This window comes from Triplophysa dalaica, chromosome 6, assembly GCF_015846415.1.
Source record: "Triplophysa dalaica isolate WHDGS20190420 chromosome 6, ASM1584641v1, whole genome shotgun sequence".
Taxonomy (NCBI): Eukaryota; Metazoa; Chordata; class Actinopteri; order Cypriniformes; family Nemacheilidae; genus Triplophysa; species Triplophysa dalaica.
Genome location: NC_079547.1, coordinates 24784173 through 24804847, shown reverse-complemented (window position 1 = coordinate 24804847; position 20675 = coordinate 24784173). Strand labels below are relative to the sequence as shown.

The 20675-nt window shown below is 41.1% G+C and overlaps 1 protein-coding gene across 4 annotated transcripts; it reads left to right on the top strand.

Moving 5' to 3' along the window:
• The first annotated feature begins 2017 nt into the window (after positions 1-2017).
• ralgapb (Ral GTPase activating protein non-catalytic subunit beta) lies at positions 2018-20366 on the top strand. Of its 4 annotated transcripts, none has more exons than XM_056750409.1 (33): positions 2018-2180; positions 3545-3752; positions 4883-5085; positions 5260-5426; positions 5978-6164; positions 6427-6558; positions 6689-6867; positions 7346-7396; positions 7572-7619; positions 7861-7908; positions 8848-8999; positions 9081-9285; positions 11454-11655; positions 11907-12074; positions 12318-12432; positions 12537-12684; positions 12850-12914; positions 13006-13144; positions 14012-14133; positions 14353-14535; positions 14695-14846; positions 14924-15111; positions 15366-15469; positions 15585-15740; positions 15956-16165; positions 16415-16573; positions 16669-16828; positions 16931-17053; positions 17299-17435; positions 17806-17911; positions 18000-18075; positions 18244-18392; positions 18479-20366. In XM_056750409.1, exons 2-33 carry the CDS (start codon positions 3576-3578, stop codon positions 18670-18672), a joined length of 4605 nt encoding a protein of 1534 aa, XP_056606387.1. In that variant the 5' UTR covers positions 2018-2180; positions 3545-3575; the 3' UTR covers positions 18673-20366. The 4 variants fall into 4 exon arrangements, with proteins under 4 accessions (XP_056606387.1, XP_056606385.1, XP_056606388.1 ...); XM_056750407.1 differs by having other exon boundaries at positions 14000-14133; XM_056750408.1 differs by lacking the exon at positions 2018-2180 and adding an exon at positions 2518-2654 and having other exon boundaries at positions 14000-14133.
• Positions 20367-20675: the final 309 nt, after the last annotated feature.

The window sequence follows — 20675 nt, the reverse complement described above, 5'->3', positions numbered from 1 at the left end:
TGTACTTGACATAGTGATTACAGTTATTTATTTTGTACTGTGAAATATTTTCATGACAATCACTTTTACACTTCACAAATCATATGTACTGTAATGTGGATGCACAGAATGTATACTGTACATTATGATTGTAGGGAGAATCGACATTGAGATGGTCAAAAACTGCCCCCTTATTACAGTAATTACAATCAAAATGTGAATAATAATTAATGCAAATGTTTTATAAATAATGGTTTAAAAAACTCAAACATCAAGAGGCATTAGAGTAATGAGAATTTTAATGTGCTTTGTTTTCACAAAAATAATATTAATGAAACTAAAAACAGGCCAAATATTTCTAATGAAGACCTGATTTGGGAACATTCAGGTCTTTCTTTTTACAATTTAAGTGCTGATGTATCTTTTTTTATTTGATTTTTATTGCCATAGATACAATACAACAGAGCTACATCACATTGCCAGAGATAAAGAAAGAAAAGAAAGCGAAACAATACAGAAAAATGTTACTAAATAAAGTGAAGTGCTTTTAAACTATTACATGTTTTCAGAGGTTTTTTGTGATCCATTTGTTCCAATGTCATTTTAAAATCATTAAAAAAAATTGTGAAATGTTTGGTTTACATAAGGCCCACTTCGTTTTATGTATATGATATTTACCTAATATAATAAATAACTGTATTACGTATTGTTCATTACTTTGTAGATTATAATTTTCAAAATACATCAAAAACAATAATTTCAACCCAATTTTCTATTTATATAATTTTCCAAGTCTTTCCAATATAATCTTGCATAGATACAATGGTAAAACAGATGTAAAATAGTTTATTTTTCCACCCCACAAAATTCACAGATAAATTAATGCTTTCTAAAACATGCTTGACAGGATAAATTCAGTGCTGTAGTATCAGATGGACAGAAGTGTTCATGTCATGCGTCACGTCTGTTTTCAATGTGAACTTACTGCCATCTAGTGTCCAACTGCATTCTTACAATCTGACGTACTGGCATCACATCTTATTTGTTTGCTTTTAGTCACAATGTGCTTATAAAGTTCAGTCTTACTCTTCAATAAATAAATATCAAAATATATAACTTGTATTTGTATTTTGTGTCGAGTATATGCTGTGCAGGATTTGCAAAGATTTTAACATCATGGAGTCACACTGAAAAGTGTCTGTGTTGTTGTGAATTGAGTTTTTTCAGTACACACGTCAGTACTGTAATAGAACCGAGCATGAAATCAAATAAACACATGATGTGTCATGTCAAAAAATGTATTACATTAAAAAATTACTGTCTTTTCAAGTTTATGTAAAATCTAATTCACTTTTAAGTAGTATTTGAACTAAAATGTTATATTATTATTGTTAATAAATCGAAGTTGAAGAAATCAAGTCGTTCCCTATGACCATTTAACACGTGTCCTGAAACATATTTGCATGTCCCGTCTTTTCTCCTTTCTATGAAGTTCAGTTTGCGCCCTGCATGTTTGGGCGTTGAAATGTCCGATTCATTATGCGGAGTCGGCTCATTTGAACGACTCGTTAAAACGTCCCGGTTCAAAGATTCGCCTGTTGCAAATCACCACTCAAGCGTTTCCATGCACTCATGTACGTGATATTCACGTCATGTCTCTTAGGACATACATTCTAAATAGATAAGTTTATTCAATTCTATATTAACCCATCTAATATAACGTAAATGTCACATTTGAAATATAAATAATGATTGTATTGATCAAAGTGTAATGGTTCTCTAATTAACCAGCTATTGCAGCGCTGTACCATGACTCTTATTTTAGCAAATGCTGCATTTTCACAATAAACCTACTTACTCGAGGCTTAATGTGAAATTGTTCGCTGTTTCTAGTTGTCACTTGTTTTGTAATTTATTTATGGCAACGACACAGTACAACATTAAAGCAATAAGACAACACTTTGGAGTCGATTGAGTCACAAGCGAGTCGCTTTGCGAGTCTGTCGACCGTGTCATGAAAACGAAGCGGCTCTCAAAACGACTCATTGGCGAATTGGATCACGGCAGCGATCGCTCACATCGGCCGCTGCAGACAGACCGAAGCCCAGTCGTCCGAGTTGAAGATGGAGGATCTGATCTAATTACAAATATGCTGCTTTACTTCAAAAACGACCGACTAATTGCTATGTGAAGTGAATCAGGTAACGCGGTCTGTTCATAGCATTACGCTGCGCTGTGTGTCTCTTAACATAGTGTGCTGTCTGCCTAATGAAAAACTCGTGTGGATAGTTTAAGCACCAAATCCAGGTCAACGTTCAGTATGTTTCGTGTTTTAAGTGCACTGGTTTGAGTAAATCCAGTATTTTACCTCAGGAGATTGTAGCCTCGGAATAAGTGAGCTGTCTTGATAGAGGACTCGGGTACGTTTGAATCACGGCCACAGTCCCGCATTGCGGCCTGCTCCGGTTTATTCGGACTACAATACGAAATAATTTGCTTTACGATACTTTTTCTTGAATGTAACCCTTTATTTGATCAAATGAGGAATAGTTGTGGGAGGAAGTTGAGTGACAAGTGTCGCGCGCTCGCGATGCTGAGGTCAGTTGTCAACCTGACTGACCTGAACGAAAGCTAAGATCCGGTTCTGATTATTTGCTGGTTTTATTAAACAGAAGGTACGAATGTGCTTTTTGTGCCACGTCTGTTTGCATCTTTAGCGACAGTATTGTGTTTTCTGTGTGGTTTTAATGTCAGTCAGTCAGTCATTGAGAACGAGTGTTAGCTTAGCTCGCTGTCTGACTGACTCACGTTAGCTGCCAACAGTGAAGCGTTCTTTCTCTCAGTTTAACGCACCGAACAAACGAAATCACTCATTCATGTGCGTACAGACAGTTTGAACTAGTACGACAAGATTAAAGTACATGTATAAATATGAACGTGAATGGTTTTGTTGTGTTCAGTGACTCTCGTCTGTACGGTTAGCACGGATGCTAATAAACTCTGCGGCTACGGAAGTTAAATTGAAAACAACAACAGAAATGCATTTAACTTTGAATGTATTGTAGTTTAATGTTGAACATCTGCGTTGTTCTGGTTTATCTGCTCCCCTTGCTTGCGTGACATTTGAAAATAAGTAATTACGGTTGTAAAAATGCACTAAACTGATGTACCATGGTAGTACTATGGTATTCCGTGGAGTAGGGTGTAAATGCCATGACATCGCTGAAATAACATTAATGATCAATAATAAATAGTTATTTTGATATCCATTGGTAGTTTGTATATGTGTGTTTATGATTGTTTATTTGTTTTGACTCAAGTGGGTCTGTTTTGTTGGATTGTCTCCTTCATTTAACGTTCAGCTTATAATATTAGCAGACTGTTCAGATCGAGATTAAAAGGACAAATATCAGTTAGGTCTTTCAATCATGTGTTGAATTCATCATCACTTTGGTTCATCAGATGAAACAAACCACAGCCGCTTGTGTCAGATTGTCACACTCTGTAGTGTTGTCGAAACACTGCAAAGTTTGTAAGATAAAGTTGTATGTGTGTCTCTCCTCAGGACACGCTGAGATCCAGTTGAAGGCTCGGTCATGTACTCGGAGTGGCGATCGCTACACCTGGTGGTCCAAAGCGACCAGGGCCACCTGAGTGTATTGCACAGTTACCCGGCAGGCGTGGGACGGGACGTGGCCAATGCAGTGGTACGACCTCTGGGAAACATCCTCGGAGGCGCGCCATCTGAATGCATCCTAAAGACTGACAAGGAGGTAAGGACTCTGTGTGTGTATGTGTGTGTGTGTGTGTGTGTGTGTGTGTGTGTGTGTGTGTGCAACCACTCTTTACTCATTCAAACCCCAGGCAGAAGGCAGAACTCCGACTTGTGAATTATTTCAGAATAATTGCTTCAGCGACCTGTTAACTATTAACTGTTATTCTGCCGAGTTAAAGAGAAACCTTGAGGTGTCCTGTTGGAGAACATTCATTCTGAGAGTCACAGAGTGGTGGATTTTACACTGTTGACATACAAACAAACTCCAGCCACAAGAATGAAAGTGTTTAATTGTCATTTTAATAACATAAGTGTGCAGTCAGAACACTTTGGTACCTTTGATATACTATGGTACTGAATGATTACCACAGTATTATATTCTGAGTGTGTTTCTGTACGCCCTGACCAGAGCTGTCCTGTGTCCTTCGGCTTCTTTTACATTTGCATGATCTGGGTGGAAACGCAAGCACTCAATTTTCATCAGTAAAAATGAGGCTGTGCTCTCGTTCAGTACCTGTGATTTTCATTCGTTTAAACGTCTCCGTCTGTTTGCAGCCTTCATTTACTTCTCGCTTTTGTTTGTTTGTGTATCTGGGTGGGTTAAATATTTTCTCATCGCTGCGTGTGTGTGTGTAGCTCTGACTTCCCTCTGCATCTCATTGTGCTCGTGGTTCCTGTAGGCTTCTGTGTACTGTGATAAGGGCAGAAGGAAATCCTGTCAATTCCCTTTTCACCGCCGATTTGTTTTTCTTGACCTCTCCCCCTGGAACCCTTTGCTTCTGATGGAGTTCAATGCCGCCCGATGGTGCCAGTTTGGAATAAAGTCCAGAAAAACCGACATAATTTAACTTCCGCTCATACACCAATAGTGTCAGTGAACAAACCCTACATGCACTGTTACACAGTTTGGGTGTATAGACCAGAATATTTTGGGAGATAAGTGTGGCCTCAAGGACCTTTTTAATCCTTTCAACTTATAAATGCTTTGAAAACTACGTTTTAAATATTCGTTATGCATTTCGGATGAATGATTTAATGATTGTGCTAAAATCATTTTCATAGATTCTGTGTTCCTGTTTCTTCTCAAAACTTGACACAGGTTTGAATTTTTGTCGTTCTGCTCCTCAGGTCAAATGGACCATGGAGGTTCTGTGTTACGGTCTGACTCTCCCGCTGGATGGAGATACGGTGAAGTTGTGTGTGGATGTCTACACTGACTGGATAATGGCCCTGGTTTCTCCAAGAGACTCCATCCCGCAACCCATCATCAAAGAACCCAACCTCTACGTTCAGACCATCCTCAAACACCTGCACAACCTTTTTCTGCCCAGGTGAGTTTGGCCAGAGGGTTTATTTACCCATGATGCGCTCAGTGTTTACATCCCAAACAGTCCACACAACTCCGTAACAGTTCACCTAGTGCAACTGTGTAGTTTGTTAAATGACAGCAATGCCGAAGGTGTTTGAAAGTAACTCACTGTGGCACTGTGGTTTGTTTCTTTCAGACCCGAGCACTTCAGCCTGATGCACTTCAAATTGTGTCAGCAAGTGCTATCTGCAGTGCAGAAGTTGGCACGGGACTCATCGGGTATGGCCCGAGAGACATGGGAGGTGCTTCTCCTCTTCCTGCTCCGAATCAATGACACGCTACTTGCCCCGCCCACTGTGGGAGGTCCGTATCCGTAACAACCACATTGACTCGTACTCAAATGAGAGCTGGTCCACGTTTTGCATCTAGACAAACTGAATTTTGTGTGCACTATGCCAATGACCCTCCGGTGATGTCATTTGTGTTTCCTCATGTGTAGAATCCCTGACCCACTGTGAATTTGTTTAGCCATTAAAAAACATTTCCAGGGGTAACCGTGAGCCATACCGCCGAGGCGATTAGCATAGCCTCGTTTCTCTTTCTAGTAAACCTTGCATTGGGTTGGTTGCTCAATTCATTCTCTTGTGCTTCGTTCCCACCCTTCTGAATTATGTTGCATTAATAAGGAGTTATCACAAAATAAGACTTTTTTTGTTGTAATATCTTACAATCTCCATATAGTAAATGCAAGTTTAAGTGTAGCCAATGTAACCGATTAAAAAAAAAAAGTGGGTATGAGGTCTTAATGTATGGAAAGAATAGGATCAAATGGATCGTTCTTAACTTCTGTTGAACATCAGATTGTGTTTTTTATTCTAGCTTATTTTTCAGGCATCATTTTTTGTCTCCTGCAGGAGGTATAGCAGAGAAGCTGGCGGAGAAGTTAATAAGCGTGTTGTTCGAGGTTTGGTTTCTGGCCTGCACGCGATGTTTCCCCACGCCACCCTACTGGAAGACCGCACGAGAGATGCTGTCCAACTGGAGACACCACCCTCCCGTGGTGGAGCAGTGGAGTAAAGTCATCGCCGCTCTCACTTCCAGGTACTTCAGCAAGAGTCTGAAGAGCAGAAGTGATCTGCAGTGCAGATCAGTGCAGTGCAGATCAGTGATCTGATAACTGATATCGACAGTAACTACATAGACACGCTGCAGTTTGTAGTGTGTCTATAAGAGGACCTGCTTTTGAATGCTGAGTTTGAAGTGCCCACTGTAACCGCAGTATATCACACAGTCAACATTTGATCTGTTGATATGTTTCACTGCCATGGCTTGTTTGATCTTCATCTTATTTGTATTCCCGCAGGCTGCTGAGGTTCATGTACGGCCCGTCGTTCCCTCTGTTTAAAGTGCCAGAGGAGGACTCTAGCCTCATTCCAGCTGAGATGGACAATGACTGTGTGTCACAGACGTGGTATCGCTTTCTGCACATGCTCAGGTCTGCAACACAACCTGCTTTGTGTTTATTTCACACTTAACATACGAGACGAAAAAATGTCCCCGTTCTAGAGTTTAGAACACAGATGCATGAGTTGTAATAATCTGAAGGTGTCTCTCTCCCCCATCAGTAACCCTGTGGATCTGAGCAACCCCATCATAGTGAGCTCCACCCCAAAATTTCAGGAGCAGTTATTGGGGGGTAACAGTGTCCCGCATGAGGTCATGCAGCACCCCTGTCTCAAACAACTGCCCCAGATCTTCTTCAGAGCAATGAGAGGAGTCAGCTGTCTCGTGGACGCCTTCCTCGGTAAGACCGTGCGCATTATCTGTCTTTATATATGACTGTAGTATGATTTCCTCTCTGTACTTTTGAGTTCTGTATTTTGCAGTTTCTTTTTTTGAATGTTTATTGCTTTTTTTCACAACACATAACTTCACAAATTATAACAAATAATATTCACATAATTTAATAAAAATGGAAAAAGACAAATAAATAAATAATAAAAAAAAAAAAATGTATAGAAAAGACACATAAGAACAACATGAATAAACACATATCTTAAAGGCATCCTATTACAGGACACAAATGTCTCGCGTAACTTCCGTTACCCCGATGAATATCTCTTCATTCTGTATTTTGCAGTTTCACTGCAATGATGCTATGCGTTCAAGATCATTTATTTTGTGGTGTTATTACATTGCATTTCATTTGTACATCTGTGGAGTGTGTGTTTACTCTTTACTAGCCAATAGCCATGTTGTGTGACTGTCTTTCCATTCCTCAGGTGTTGCTGTTTCTAAGAAACTCCCATGTTGTGAAATTCTGCCGACTAACGGTACTTGTGATGTTTCTGCTGTCTGATAATCTGTACTGTAGAATGACTGTCAATCAAAAGAAATTGGTTAAACTAGTAGTGGTAGTGCTGAGCAGCGTCTCTGTGATTTTAAAGTGGTCTCACACGTTTTGATGTTTTTTTTAGAGATATTCTTTTATGTTTCTCCGTTCCTCAGGAGCCACAGTGTCTAGGAGCAATTTTCGTGACAGACTTCCCTCCATAGGTATACTAACCCTATCCAAACCCGATCAGTCAACCAAGTAGAACTAACTCCACAAAAGACTGATTCTGTTCATTGAGGTGTTTGGGTGCAATGGAATACCTTACATGCTGATCAGAAATACTCACACAATAAAAATGTGTTTTATTCAGTATTAGCAGAATAATGTATACTGGCGTTTTTCCCCTTGAGTAGCAGTTTGTGACCGTATTTATGTTTTCTTTATAATCTCATTCTTCTCCAGGTGTTGCTGTATCTCGGAACAATTTTCGAGACCGGCTCCCATCTTATGGTATTTGATAACATGCCTCTGACCAATCGAAAGGGAGATTGATGTCTATTGTAGATTTTTTTGGTGTTTGGTATATATATACACGAAAGCCTTTACCCTTTATTTAATGGGGACAATAAATGCTAAGTAAAAACTACCCTGGTCCAACAAATTCATTGGGTCTTGAGTTGTTGTCGAGGTGGTGGTGTCCATGATAAAATGACTCATGAAATATAATCTCTGCTCTTCCAAACGCAACAATCAATGAACGTCTTGGGTTGTGATCTGGAGAGCTTTCTGAAACAGGCCAATGCAAAACCATTCAGGTTTTAGGCAAATAACTGATTTGAATGCAGGTTTGAGAGCCTATTCTACGAATCAGCGACGCAGCTGTGATGCTGTATGAAAATGCCAATGCTCATCTTTGTAGACTTCCTGTGTTTCTATCAGCATGACTCTCTGACTTCCAGTTATGTCTTGATGTAGATGTGTGTTAAATGTGGGATGATGTGTGTTAAATAAGGCATGACACCAGAAGATTCTTGTGTGTTCTCGATACAAAATAATTTTTTGGTGTATCGTTGCATTACTCACCCAATCAGAACTCGCCATGCATGTTTTATTTATGCATAAAATTGATTGAAGCAATTTAATGTTTATATTGTGATGTAGGGAAAACTACACAAACAGCTGCTGTATCAGCTCACATCTGTATGTGTTTACTTGATTATTTTGCGGTCGGTGAGTCAAACAGAAATGATTTTTGGGGGGGGCTTGCCGATAAAATGAAGAATTCAAGAAGCATAAATGTTTGTTTCTTTGGTGAGCCATCATAATATCCAACGTGATGACAAGTGCTTTATGGGAGAATCTTGACAGCTTAAGGAAATCAAACGGATGTGTCGTTTTATTTCGGTGTATTTTGGTTTTGATTCTCTGTATTTTTTCTACCTGTCTCAGGTATATCTCGCCCGCGGTCAGACAGTGCTCCGCCCACCCCTGTTAACAGGCTCAGCATGCCGCCACCCCCAACGACAACTAACACTACACCCCCTCACAACCGCAGGCACCGCCCCACTGCTGTTACCAAGACAACCAGCAAAGCTTCAACGGTATGAGCGTACATGCGTCACGTCGAAATTAAAATGATCAAATTCTGTTTTTAAATAATCATACTCTTCATTACTCTTCAGACCAGCCAAACCAAAGTGGCACAACAACCGTCCACGTCGCCTCTCTCCAGCCCAAACCAGACGAGCTCAGAGCCCCGGCCACTCCCCGCCCCAACCCGACCGAAGGTCAACAGCGTGCTGAATCTCTTCGGCCAATGGCTGTTTGACGCCGCGCTGGTCCACTGTAAACTTCACTCGGGTCTGAGCAGAGACAGCAGTATGACGGGTAAGACATTCTCCCGCTTTCATCAGTCTCACAATCAATACTACGGTCACTCGTTCTGTTTGGTTTTTCATTTCTCTCCTTTCTTTACCTGTAAAGTGTGTTTTATTTTCTTCTTTTTTTTACGCACACATTCCTACCTGCAAGATTAAACCACGTTCAGGGTTTGTGTCGGCGTTGTGAAACTATCTGGATGTAGTGAAATATTTATGAAAAATCACATCAAATATTTATTCCCGCTGTAGTTATTTGTTCTACATCTCTCAGATACTAAGATTAATATCAGATGGGTTAGTGGTGAGGATTTGTTTGCAAATGAACACTCACTAACTAGTGTCCACTTGCGGAGGTCTTACATTTATAGCTAAAATCTGAATTTAAAATTTAATCTGTATGAGGCATCGGTGCATGTTTATGTTTGTGGCAGAAATAATGTTCGCCTCTGTAATCAATCATCTGTAATGAAATTATTGTTCCTCCAAATTAATTTCCTCTGTGGCTTCTGTACTTCCTCAGAAGTACATCACATTATTATAATACAATGAGTTGTAAATGCCGGTCATTAGGTCACACAAAGAAAGAGGAACATGAAACCAGACAGACACACGCTCATGTCATTATTCTCTGATAATAAAGCGTGCATGAACACAGCTCAAGAGAGTGAGGACTGTTTCATGAACTGCAAGATAATGTTGTTTATGATCTTTTTTTAATCTCAAGGGTATTTATGAGAACTTGTGAAGTGTAGTGTTAAAGAAGATAAAATGACTGTGCTTTGAACTATTAATATATCTTAAGATCTTTGTTTTATTTTTGTCTGATACTTTATTTAGCCAAAATGATTTTATTTAATTAAGTCAATGATGTAAACAAATGTAGAACACTATAAATGTTTAGGACTTTCAGATCATAATGAATTGTCAATTAAGCTTTAGTTTAGTTTTTTTCGTTTTGTTCAAATTAAGTTCTTTGCATGATGGGAAAACTGAAGCTTTTTCTGATGGTCTCATAAAAGCGAAGCAATGGAGACATTTTGACCTTCTGCACAGTCTAATGACCTCTACTGATGTTCTTTGATTTCTTTCCATTCTATCTCTGTTATCTTGCAGCGACATTTTTCCAAATTCTTCTTTCTTATAAATCTTGTAAGTAGGAACGCAAGCTTTACCAGTTGCAGTTCTTTCATTTTCCATTGGTTTCCTTTTTTAATCTCTTTTTGGTTTGTTTGACCTCCACTCTTTCATTGTTGCAGTATTTGTTTTTTTGGGGCAAGAAATGTGCGAATACTCTGCTTGAGTCAGGGGTCCGTTAGGGGTCTTATTAATGACTGCTGCCCAAATCTCATCGGCTCAACTGCAACACATATTCTGCGTCGCTGGAACGCAGAGCAACTGCGTTCCGCCGAGACCTGAGAATATCTGCTGCGCTTGATCCTTCAACTTACCCCCCATCATTGAAGCTATTCCCTACCCAAACCATCTCCCGAAGGACCTCTACTAACTATCTTCTCCAAAGAAACACACCAACCAGTCTTCTTTTTGCCCAACATTCATTCGACCAGCTTTTCTTTTGCGTTAGCGTTTGATTAATTTCTTCCGTTTTCATCCGTTCATTTGGTTTTGTATGGATATATCTGCATGTCGTGGTTGTTGGTGCAGTTTGTTTCAGCCATATTATGCCTTATTGTCTTACTGTAGGATGCTGAACGAATAGAAATTGGATCAAGTTTGCGTGAAATGAAATTTTGCAGACATGCTGTGATAACAGGGAGACTGACCAGGAGGCGTAATTTGTTTTGTTTTGTACTGTCTTTTCGACTAATGGACTGAAATGCATTTGAATCTAGTTTTGCGTTTTCCAAACAAGCTTCAGAAGAACAAAACAGTCCCTCTTGTAAAAGTTAATACATCTTAATATAATCTGAGTAAAGGACATTGTTATCAACAGATTTGGATTATTTTAAAAAACAAAACATTAAATGAGTTAAAGGATGTACGTTGAAGTGAGTAATGTCCATTCTTTACAAACAAAGATTCCGCTATTTTATTTCCTTACATATCAGAAGATCTCTTTGTCCGTCATCCCTGTTATGTCCTCCTGCAGGAGATGTATGAAAGTGTCATTTAGTCTTTGTGTTTGCTTCTTCCTCTCTTTTTCTCTCTCTCTCTCAGCCCTGGCCACTCAGACTGGAGTTGAATTGAGACGGAAGGGTTCTCAGATGTCCACGGACACCATGGTGTCCAACCCCATGTTTGATGCAAATGAGTTTCCTGATAACTATGAGTCTGGTCGGGCTGAAGCGTGTGGAACGCTCTGTAGGATCTTCTGCAGTAAGAAGACCGGAGAGGAGATTCTTCCCGTCTATCTCTCCAGGTAAACGCTGGTGTCCTTGTGCTGTCTTCCAGTTTGTTTCATGAACATGTGTGGTAACTACATATATCAAACACATCATGTGTCGTGTCATTTGTGCTACATGACCACTATTGATCGTGATGACGAAGCTGCCATGTTTCTTTGAGAGACCAGGTTCAATAACAGGTTTTGATGGTCTAAAAATGTCCCATCGTGGTTTATGAAGGACTAAAATTCTGTTTTATGTCTGCTGTTGTTCTCTGATTTTACAGGTTCTACATGGTTCTCATCCAGGGCCTTCAGATATCAGACTTTATCTGTAGACCGGTTCTGGCCAGCATTATCCTGAACTCTTCAGCTCTCTTCTGCTCTGATCTCAAAGGCATCAATGTTGTGGTTCCATATTTCATATCGGCGCTGGAGACCATTCTGCCTGATCGGTGAGAGTAACCAAACAACTTTTTTAAAGGGTTTTAATTAAAGATAACAGGGAAAAAATATTTTAACCGTTGTCACAAACACTGTTCTTTAATTAAAAATGAAATTGAAATGAAATGAAAGTTCCTATACAAGTTCAAAGGGACTGCTGTTCTTCCAATGCTGTTCACCATTCTAACTTTAAATTGAAACCTTACACTTAAAATGTAATGTTTCTTTAAAAATGTCCTGTTTGGTCTGAACAGAGAGTTGAGTAAGTTCAAGTCATATGTGAACCCCACCGAGCTGAGGAGAGCATCCATTCACATCCTGCTGTCCATGCTGCCTCTTCCTCACCACTTCGGCAACATCAAATCAGAGGTGCAGCCTTCATCTGTGTAATCCAGAACTTTCGGTCCGTAACTGATCTGCTAGTATAAAAATACGAATAAACCCATCGTGGTTTCTTTTATTGTCGTTGGCAGGTTCTTCTGGAGGGGAAATTCAGCAACGATGATAATTCTATGCATGACAAGGCGGTCACCTTTCTCTCCCTCAAGCTGCGATTGGTCAATATTTTGATTGGCGCCCTGCAAACAGAGACAGACTCGATCAATACACAGATGATACTAGGTAAGGCTGTCGGGTCAATAAATCTGCTTACCGGTTTGTCCGCTGAAATGGATTGGTCTGCCTCCCAGATCTGATTGGACAAGCCACGCTGATGTGCAATAGCCAATATATTTAGATGTAGTAAAATACTGTAAACAGCAGTTTCGTATGTTCTTCTGTTGACAGCGGCGATGCTCAATATCGTCCAGGACTCTGCGCTTTTGGAATCTGTTGGAACTCAGGCTGAAGTGGTACGAGCGTTTCTGTTCATTTGTTAAAAATGTCCAAGTGCAGACACACGTGTGAGAGCACAATCTGTTTGTGTGCATGTGTTTTCATCAGGCCAGTGTGGATGGCAGTCATTCTCTGGCCAAGAGCCACAGTCGCAATAACAGCGGTATCAGCAACACGAGCGCGGGCAGCTCAGAGGCCACTACCCCAGACAGCGAGCGATCCGCACAGGCCTTGATGAGAGACTACGGTACGTTTACACCCAGTTTTTAACTGTAATTATTTCATTATGTAAAGAACACGCATGACACGAGCGAGACGTAAAGCAGTGTTTGGAAAGCTACTGATCGATGTAGTTAGCATCACTGCAGCAGATTTATCGCAAGCCCATGACTCAAAGATCTCACTGATGATCACCATAGCATCCAAACAATGATTTATTTCTGCCATCCTTCAAAGCACCACAAGGACACATGTGACACAAGATTGTGACGGAAATGTTTTTGCGCAAACATCTTGTTTTGGCTGAACTGTCATGCTGTTTTCTCTGTGTATTTTGTGTTAAAGTCAAAGACACAGAGGAATGCGCTGTAGTGCACCGTCTCATCTGCATGTTTGTAGCTGTTTGTCTAACGAATGCCTGCCTGTAAATACATGTGTAGATGCCGTGTATAATGTCACATGAACATTATGCGTGAGGCTGTGAGGTGTAAGATACAGTCCCAGTGTTCAATTTTCTCATATTTATTTGCTCCTGTAAATTAAAGTGAGTAAATAAATAGAATGTCTTGATCGTTTAACAAGTACTGTGAACGGGACAGAACAGACTGTATCTCTCCATCACCGTCTCAAATGAGTCTCTTTCTTGCAAACTTGTTGAGTCCTTAAACAGTATTTTGAGCATCATCTCAAATGTACTCTATCGCTGCTGATTATTATTTTGTCAGTTAGCCTGATTCAGATAAATGATGTTGCTCTGTATTTGTGTTTCATTTGTGTTTCATTGGCGTCTCGTGGCTCGTGACTGCATCTCCGTGCCTGGCTTGCGTTTGTGTGTGTTTGTTACTAACCTGCTGCGTGTGGCGTGCTGTGTTTTATATCCCAGCTCTTCACACAGACACAGCGACCGGGCTGCTGATCCGCAGTATCCACCTGCTCACCCAGAGACTCACCTCTCAGTGGAGACTCGACATGAGCATCTCGCTGGCCGCTCTCGAGCTTCTCGCCGGCCTCGCCAAGGTATCCTGACAGATCCACGCTCGTACGGCGAGGTTCTGTATGGCCCTCGTAAAAACTGTGATTAAAGATGTCATTGTGTGATGGACTGGTATATCTGCCAGAGTGATCATTGTGTTTGATCATTTAACCAGATTCAGATCAAGGCCGGTTAAAAGCATCTTATGTAAATAAAGCAGTTTGGTTTGATGTATGATCACACTGCCCCTCCTCTCTTGTCAGGTGAAGGTGAGCGTGGAGTCCTCTGATCGAAAGCGAGCCGTCAGCACGGTGTGCAGCTACATCGTGTATCAGTGCAGTCGTCCGGCTCCACTTCACTCCAGAGATCTGCACTCCATGATCGTGGCTGCTTTCCACTGCCTGTGTGTGTGGCTTACTGAACACCCCGACATGCTCAACGAGAAGGTATCGCCCGCATTAGCATACAGGAGGATGGGTTTCGATGAAAAAACATACTAGAACATATTCTACTATTCATACGAGAGCTCCATACATAACTTATGCCACTGCTGTATCTTCTTCTGTGATCTAGACTGAGAGTTTGTGCTCTTTTATCGTTTCTAGGATTGTCTGATCGAGGTCTTGGAAATCGTCGAGCTCGGCATCTCGGGCAGCAAGTCCAGAACCACAGAACAAGAAGTGAAGTATAAAGGTGACAAAGAGCACAACCCTGCATCCATGAGAGTGAAGGACGCTGCAGAGGCCACATTATCTTGGTGAGCGAGACGGATGTGCACGTGTTGATTCCTCTCTTCCTACACACGATCTTCATTCCTTACGTTCTGTGTTCCAGTATAATGCAGGTATTGGGGGCGTTCCCATCTCCCAGCGGCCCCGCCTCTCCATGCAGCCTGCTGAATGAGGACACGCTGATTAAATATTCACGACTCACCTCCACGTCCCACAGCAACTTCAGATACATTGTTCTGGATAACTCCGTCATCCTGGCGATGCTCGAACAACCACTGGGAAATGAACAGAGTGAGAAAAACACAGATTGCGTTTCATGGGTTCGATACCCAGGGAATACAAAATGTTAAAATGAAAAGTTTATAACTTTACGAAAGTGTCTGACTGTTCCGTAAATTATTTGTGATGTCATTTTAAAGAAGTTTTTCTGTAAAAGGACAGACACTTTATTATTATTCATCATTTGACTTTACAGAGACAGAAAAACGATTATATTGAAAGTGATGATGAAATGTTTTATAATATTGGATTGTGTGTGTCGGCAGACCCCTGTCCATCAGTTACAATGTTAATCCGAGGCATGTCCGGTCGCCACGCGTGGACAATGCAGCTCTTCCATCAGCCCAGAGGAGCAAGAGCCAATCAGAAGGTAAGACACGTCATCAGGCACCAATCACAACAAAGATGGACCAGCAGAGGCCAGTCGAATGACGTGGCTATTGTAGACGGCAATGGTGTGACATGCTATTTATTTTTACCCACAGCAGGTGTTTGTCCCTGAAAGTCGTCCCACTCCCAAAAACGACGTAGGGATTCGGTTTAACGTCAAGCACAGACCGTTCCCGGAGGAAGTGGATAAGATCCCGTTCGTGAAAGCCGACCTGAGCATCCCAGACCTGCATGATATTGTGGATAAAGAGGTGAAAACTATTATTATCCTCAGTGGTACAAATTTAACGTTGTACGTGGATTAAATAACCTCACAGTGAGAAATATCTGTCAGATGTTGCTTGTGTGTATTGATTTTTTATTTAATTCATTTTGCAGATGAAAACACCTGTGTTTATCACCGTCTTCAGTATGACTGCATGCAAAATGTGAAACACCGTTCTTTAATCGTGTGTGTGTATTTCAGCTGGAGCAACAGCATGATAAACTCCGAACCGTGATGGCCAAACAGATGGACTACGAGCAGAAGCTGGAGCATCAGACAGAGGACTTATGGAGGAACAAACCCTACCCTGACCCTCTGACAGACTGTAAACCTCCTCCTCCAGCCCAAGAGTTCCAGACCGCTCGACTCTTCCTCTCGCACTTCGGCTTCCTGTCCCTAGAGGCACTCAAGGTGTCCGAACAAACCACAAAACAATAAAAATTGTAATAAAGTGCCAGTCATATATTTAGATCACTACAACAGAAGAAATTTTGAGAAATGTCTCTGTAGTTTTGTTCATACAATAGAAGTCAACATTCTTCAAAATATCTTCTTTTATGTTTTGTAGATGATAGTAAGTCATGCAGGTTTGGAATGACATGAGGATGAAAGAATTCAAATTTTGGGGCAGAAGTCTAATTGGTATGTGTGTTTTCTCAGGAGCCTGGAAACAGTCGACTGCCTCCTCACCTCATCGCTCTCGACTCATCCGTGTCCGGCTTTTCAGATGACATCAGTTATCTGGACCTGTTGCCTTCCCGACCATGCGACACCGTCTTCATCTTCTACATGAAAGCTGGACAAAAGAGCAGCCAAGAGGTAAACTCAGAGTTTCAACTCTCTCTAACTCTTTTGGATTTTGAGAGTTTACCACCGTTATGTCGAACAAAATGTTTGTCTTCACATGCATGCAGATCTTGAGGAACGTGGACTCCTCAGCTAACGTTCAGCCTCATTTTCTGGAGCTCTTGCTGTCTTTGGGTTGGCCGGTGGAGGTCGGACAGCACCCCGGATGGACGGGAAGTGTGTTCACCAGCTGGACCATAAACACACCCAATGGCACGGAAACGCCAGGTACACACACACACACACACGATGAACACCAAAATAAACCCTTGCTTGAGTGTCTTTGATTGGTAAGATATGTAATAATTTCATGTTTTTTTTGTTTTGTAGACGACTGTGTGACGCTGGGAGACACGGGCGGGGGTGTGTTCAACGGAGAAAAGCATGTGCTGTATTACGCCGACGGACTAACGGAAATCGCGTTCGTCGTACCGTCTCTGAGCGACTCGTCCGGTGCGTCGGCTCATCTACATTTAACACAAGACTTCTGTTTCTGTATTAGCCCAAAGTGTGTTTGTTTTTCTATGCTAATGCCTGAACAGAAATGAAATGAAAGGTCACAAGCGTCTGATAACACACTGCAGAGTGCTGCTAATAGTGGATCAGTTTCTGTTTGCTATGATGAGTAAACCCATTTAATGAATTTCTATTGATTGCTTCAGCGTGACAAATGTTCATTTCTGTGGTAATGTGTGCAGCTGAGTCGTCTGAGAGCAGCTTTCCGACCGCAGACTCCGACTCGCAGATGGAGCTGTTACCCGCTTTACTAAAACAACACAACCTCACGCTGGAGCTCAACCCCAATCACTCAGAAAACATGGGCCCGGCACAGCGGGTAAACCATCTCGCCCTCTCTCAATGTTCAATATCAATGACAGATACTTCATTGTCGTGATTGTAGTTGTCTCACATTTTCACTCTTTCATAGACTAAACTGAGTTTCAGATATTTAAGCGATAAGCAAGGAACAGTTTCATTGAAATGTCATTTTCAGAAGTGTAATATTTATTCTCGATGTGTGCTGACTGTGAGGTTTACAGCAGATAATGTTATATTATGTTTCATATATTGTGTCCGTATGGAAACCGGAAGTCCCGACTTTGCATGTTCGTCCTTGACTTCTATTACAGTAGCAGTCAATAACATAACGTGTTGTGTGTGTTTGTGTACTGTAATGTGTATTGTGTTTGTGGTATTTCTTTCAGTCTCCCACGGTGAAGAGCAGGAAGTTGCCGGCGGGCCGGACGATACCTCCGTTAGGACCAGACACCAAAGTGTTGGTCGTGTGGGTGGAGAGATACGATGACATAGGTGAAATGTGAAGCCTGTTTATATGCGTGTGCTGTTATGATTCTACAGTGTGATGAAATGCATCTATATCCTTCTGTTGTTCATACAGAGAACTTTCCCGTGTCAGAATTACTGACGGAGACGAGCACAGGTGTGGAGACGGCACCCAACAGCACTGCGTCCAGGTAACACACACATACATACACGTATTGTTCAGTCACGGCTGTCTGTGCGTAGTTGACCACGGTGTTGTTAGTTTTAGTATTTTAGTATTGACGTGTTATGTTATACATATGTGCAGTTTGAAATATGGACATCAGTTTATCTCGCTCACCCTCACTGGTTTCTCACAGGTCCAGCTCTTCAGAGAAGGACGTCCCTATAATCTTCATCCACCCGCTGAAGACCGGGCTGTTCCGAATCAAACTGCATGGCGCTCTGGGTAAATTTAACATGGTCATTCCTCTGGTGGACAACATGGTCGTCAGTAGAAGATCACTCGGTACGTTTACACGTGTTTGTGTGTGTTCGTGTTTTATGTTTAAAATGAATGATGGAGTCATGAATTTCTCCTCTCACTCTCTCTAGGGTTCCTGGTGCGAGAGACTGTCATAAACGCCTGTCGGAGAAAGCGTCTAGAAAGCGACTCTTACAGCCCTCCACATGTGCGGCGGAAACAGAAAATCTCCGAAATCGTGAACCGTTATCGTAATAAACAACTCGAGCCGGAGTTTTACACCTCGCTGTTTTTGGAGGTCGGTGAGACGAGTCTCAATCCGTAAATGGGCGAGGGCGGAGATTTTCAGCGTCTGTGACGATGGATTAGTTGTGTTTTCCATGTCGATTGGCCAAAATCTCGCATCTCCTCCTTAAAATCCATTCTTTGTTTAATCCGTTTCACTGGGGGATCTCATGAAAACTTGGTCCGGTTCATTCCTCACCAAAATGATTTTTTTTGCTATTCGTTACTGTAATATCATAAGGTTTCGGGACATTTTACTTTCTCATTATAATTTAACTTTTTATTTATTGATATTATAGCATAATGTTGAGGGTGTACAATAAATGAACGATACAACACGCATAATACGTGTGTATACTGTATATACTTGACCAATAGTACATCATGTTTTGTCTCGCAGTGTAAACATTTCAATAGTTACAGTAAAATAGGACATTTTTGGGCGAAATATGACGTGGACATGTTCTTGACAAGTTTCATGAGATAAACCCGTTACTGTACTTCACAATGAATTTAATTATTTCATCATGTTTTATCGTACACATCACTAACTGGAAGCATTAGCTCATCGTCACAAAAAGTAATTTCCTCCACAAACACGATTACAAAGAAACACTAAAATCCAGGTCATGTCGGCAGCAAATGATAAGATGCAAGTAGCTTCCTTCCTCCATTCCCCCCCCCCCACACACACACACACACACACACACATGTTATGCGTGTTATTCTTATTACACGTGTCGTCCAACTTCAGTCTTCTAACCTTATTCTTCCTCTTCTGAAAATCTTTCAGTTTATTAATAATGAGAAATAGAGGTGTCGAGGCATTAAGGTTGTGTCTCCATCGTGTCTGGCATCTCAACAGACAGTGGAGAAGGATTATGAGGGATTTGAGCATGCAACAGACCGCACAAACTACTGAGTTTTCACCTGGTGCTCAGACGCTGCGTGACTTTGAACCAGGATTCATTTCTGTCAATGAACATATAAGGGCTTTTCATTTATTTTATCGTCTTTTTTTGAATACAAATGTCTGCTGGGTGTCTAAAACACTGTTACACACATTTATTTTTCCTGCGTTTTCATTTGCTGACATGTTAACTAGCTCAGCGGTTGCGTGTCGCAAACCCGTACGTTTTGATTTTGTATGTTTTCACAACACAAGCACTGTAGACACATAAGGGACATGAAATGTTACTCTTCTCGGGTCAACTATGTTTGTATCATTATTATGTTAATGTATTTCTGTACAGCACATCTTGTGTTGTAAAAGAACATTTCACCTAAACCGGGAGACAGTTTTGATCCGGTTATTCATCATGATTCAAAGTAGAATTGAACATCATGTGTCATTTTTGTGGTCAGAAGACTCAATAATTTCTGTCCCCCCTTTTCTTCTTTTTGTAAGAAGAGAACTGTAAGGCCTACATGCAGCATTGAGGATGTTCATGTGGTTGGTCGGAGGTGTCGCTTTCCTCTTTCGGTGTGTAAATATCGGCGGCGCGGACTTTGTATAAAGTTTGACTTTGTATGTAAATATGCGGGTGTGAAGTCGAGCTCACTCATCTTATACTATTGATTAGAGACAGCACGGCAAACGAAAGCTTGTTTGTATTTATGCCTCATATGTGTGTCCAAAACAAACATTGGATATTGAATGTAACACATGTAATGAAATAAAGATTTTAATTAAATTCTTATCATAAAACGACTGTGGTGCAGATTTGCATTGTACTTCAGAGTTTGACTTGTGGTCGTTTGTCCAGTTGAAGTCCTTATTCTTCATTTTAGGATGTTTAAATAATGCATCACGTCACCGATTTCTGTTTCAATTACTTTTCTTGAAAATCTGATTTTCTGAAATTCAGGTCCATATTGAATTTGTTTTCAGTTCAGAATAGGTACCGATCAGAAGCTAGACCTGATGTTCTCCTGCTGTTCCACAAAAACAAGGTCACAGATGCTAAAGTTTGACCCACATGCGAGCATCGTTCCATCTCTAACATCTGCAGTGTGGTAAAGAAACGAGAGAGACTGCAGAAG

Excerpts from the sequence above, each read along its gene's own strand:
- ralgapb (XM_056750407.1), top strand. The coding sequence starts at position 3,576 with ATGTACTCGGAGTGGCGATCGCTACACCTGGTGGTCCAAAGCGACCAG. Across the intron at positions 15,112-15,365 it reads ACCACTGGGAAATGAACAGA|ACCCCTGTCCATCAGTTACA; the intron begins GTGAGAAAAACA and ends GTGTGTCGGCAG. Across the intron at positions 18,393-18,478 it reads CGTCAGTAGAAGATCACTCG|GGTTCCTGGTGCGAGAGACT; the intron begins GTACGTTTACAC and ends CACTCTCTCTAG.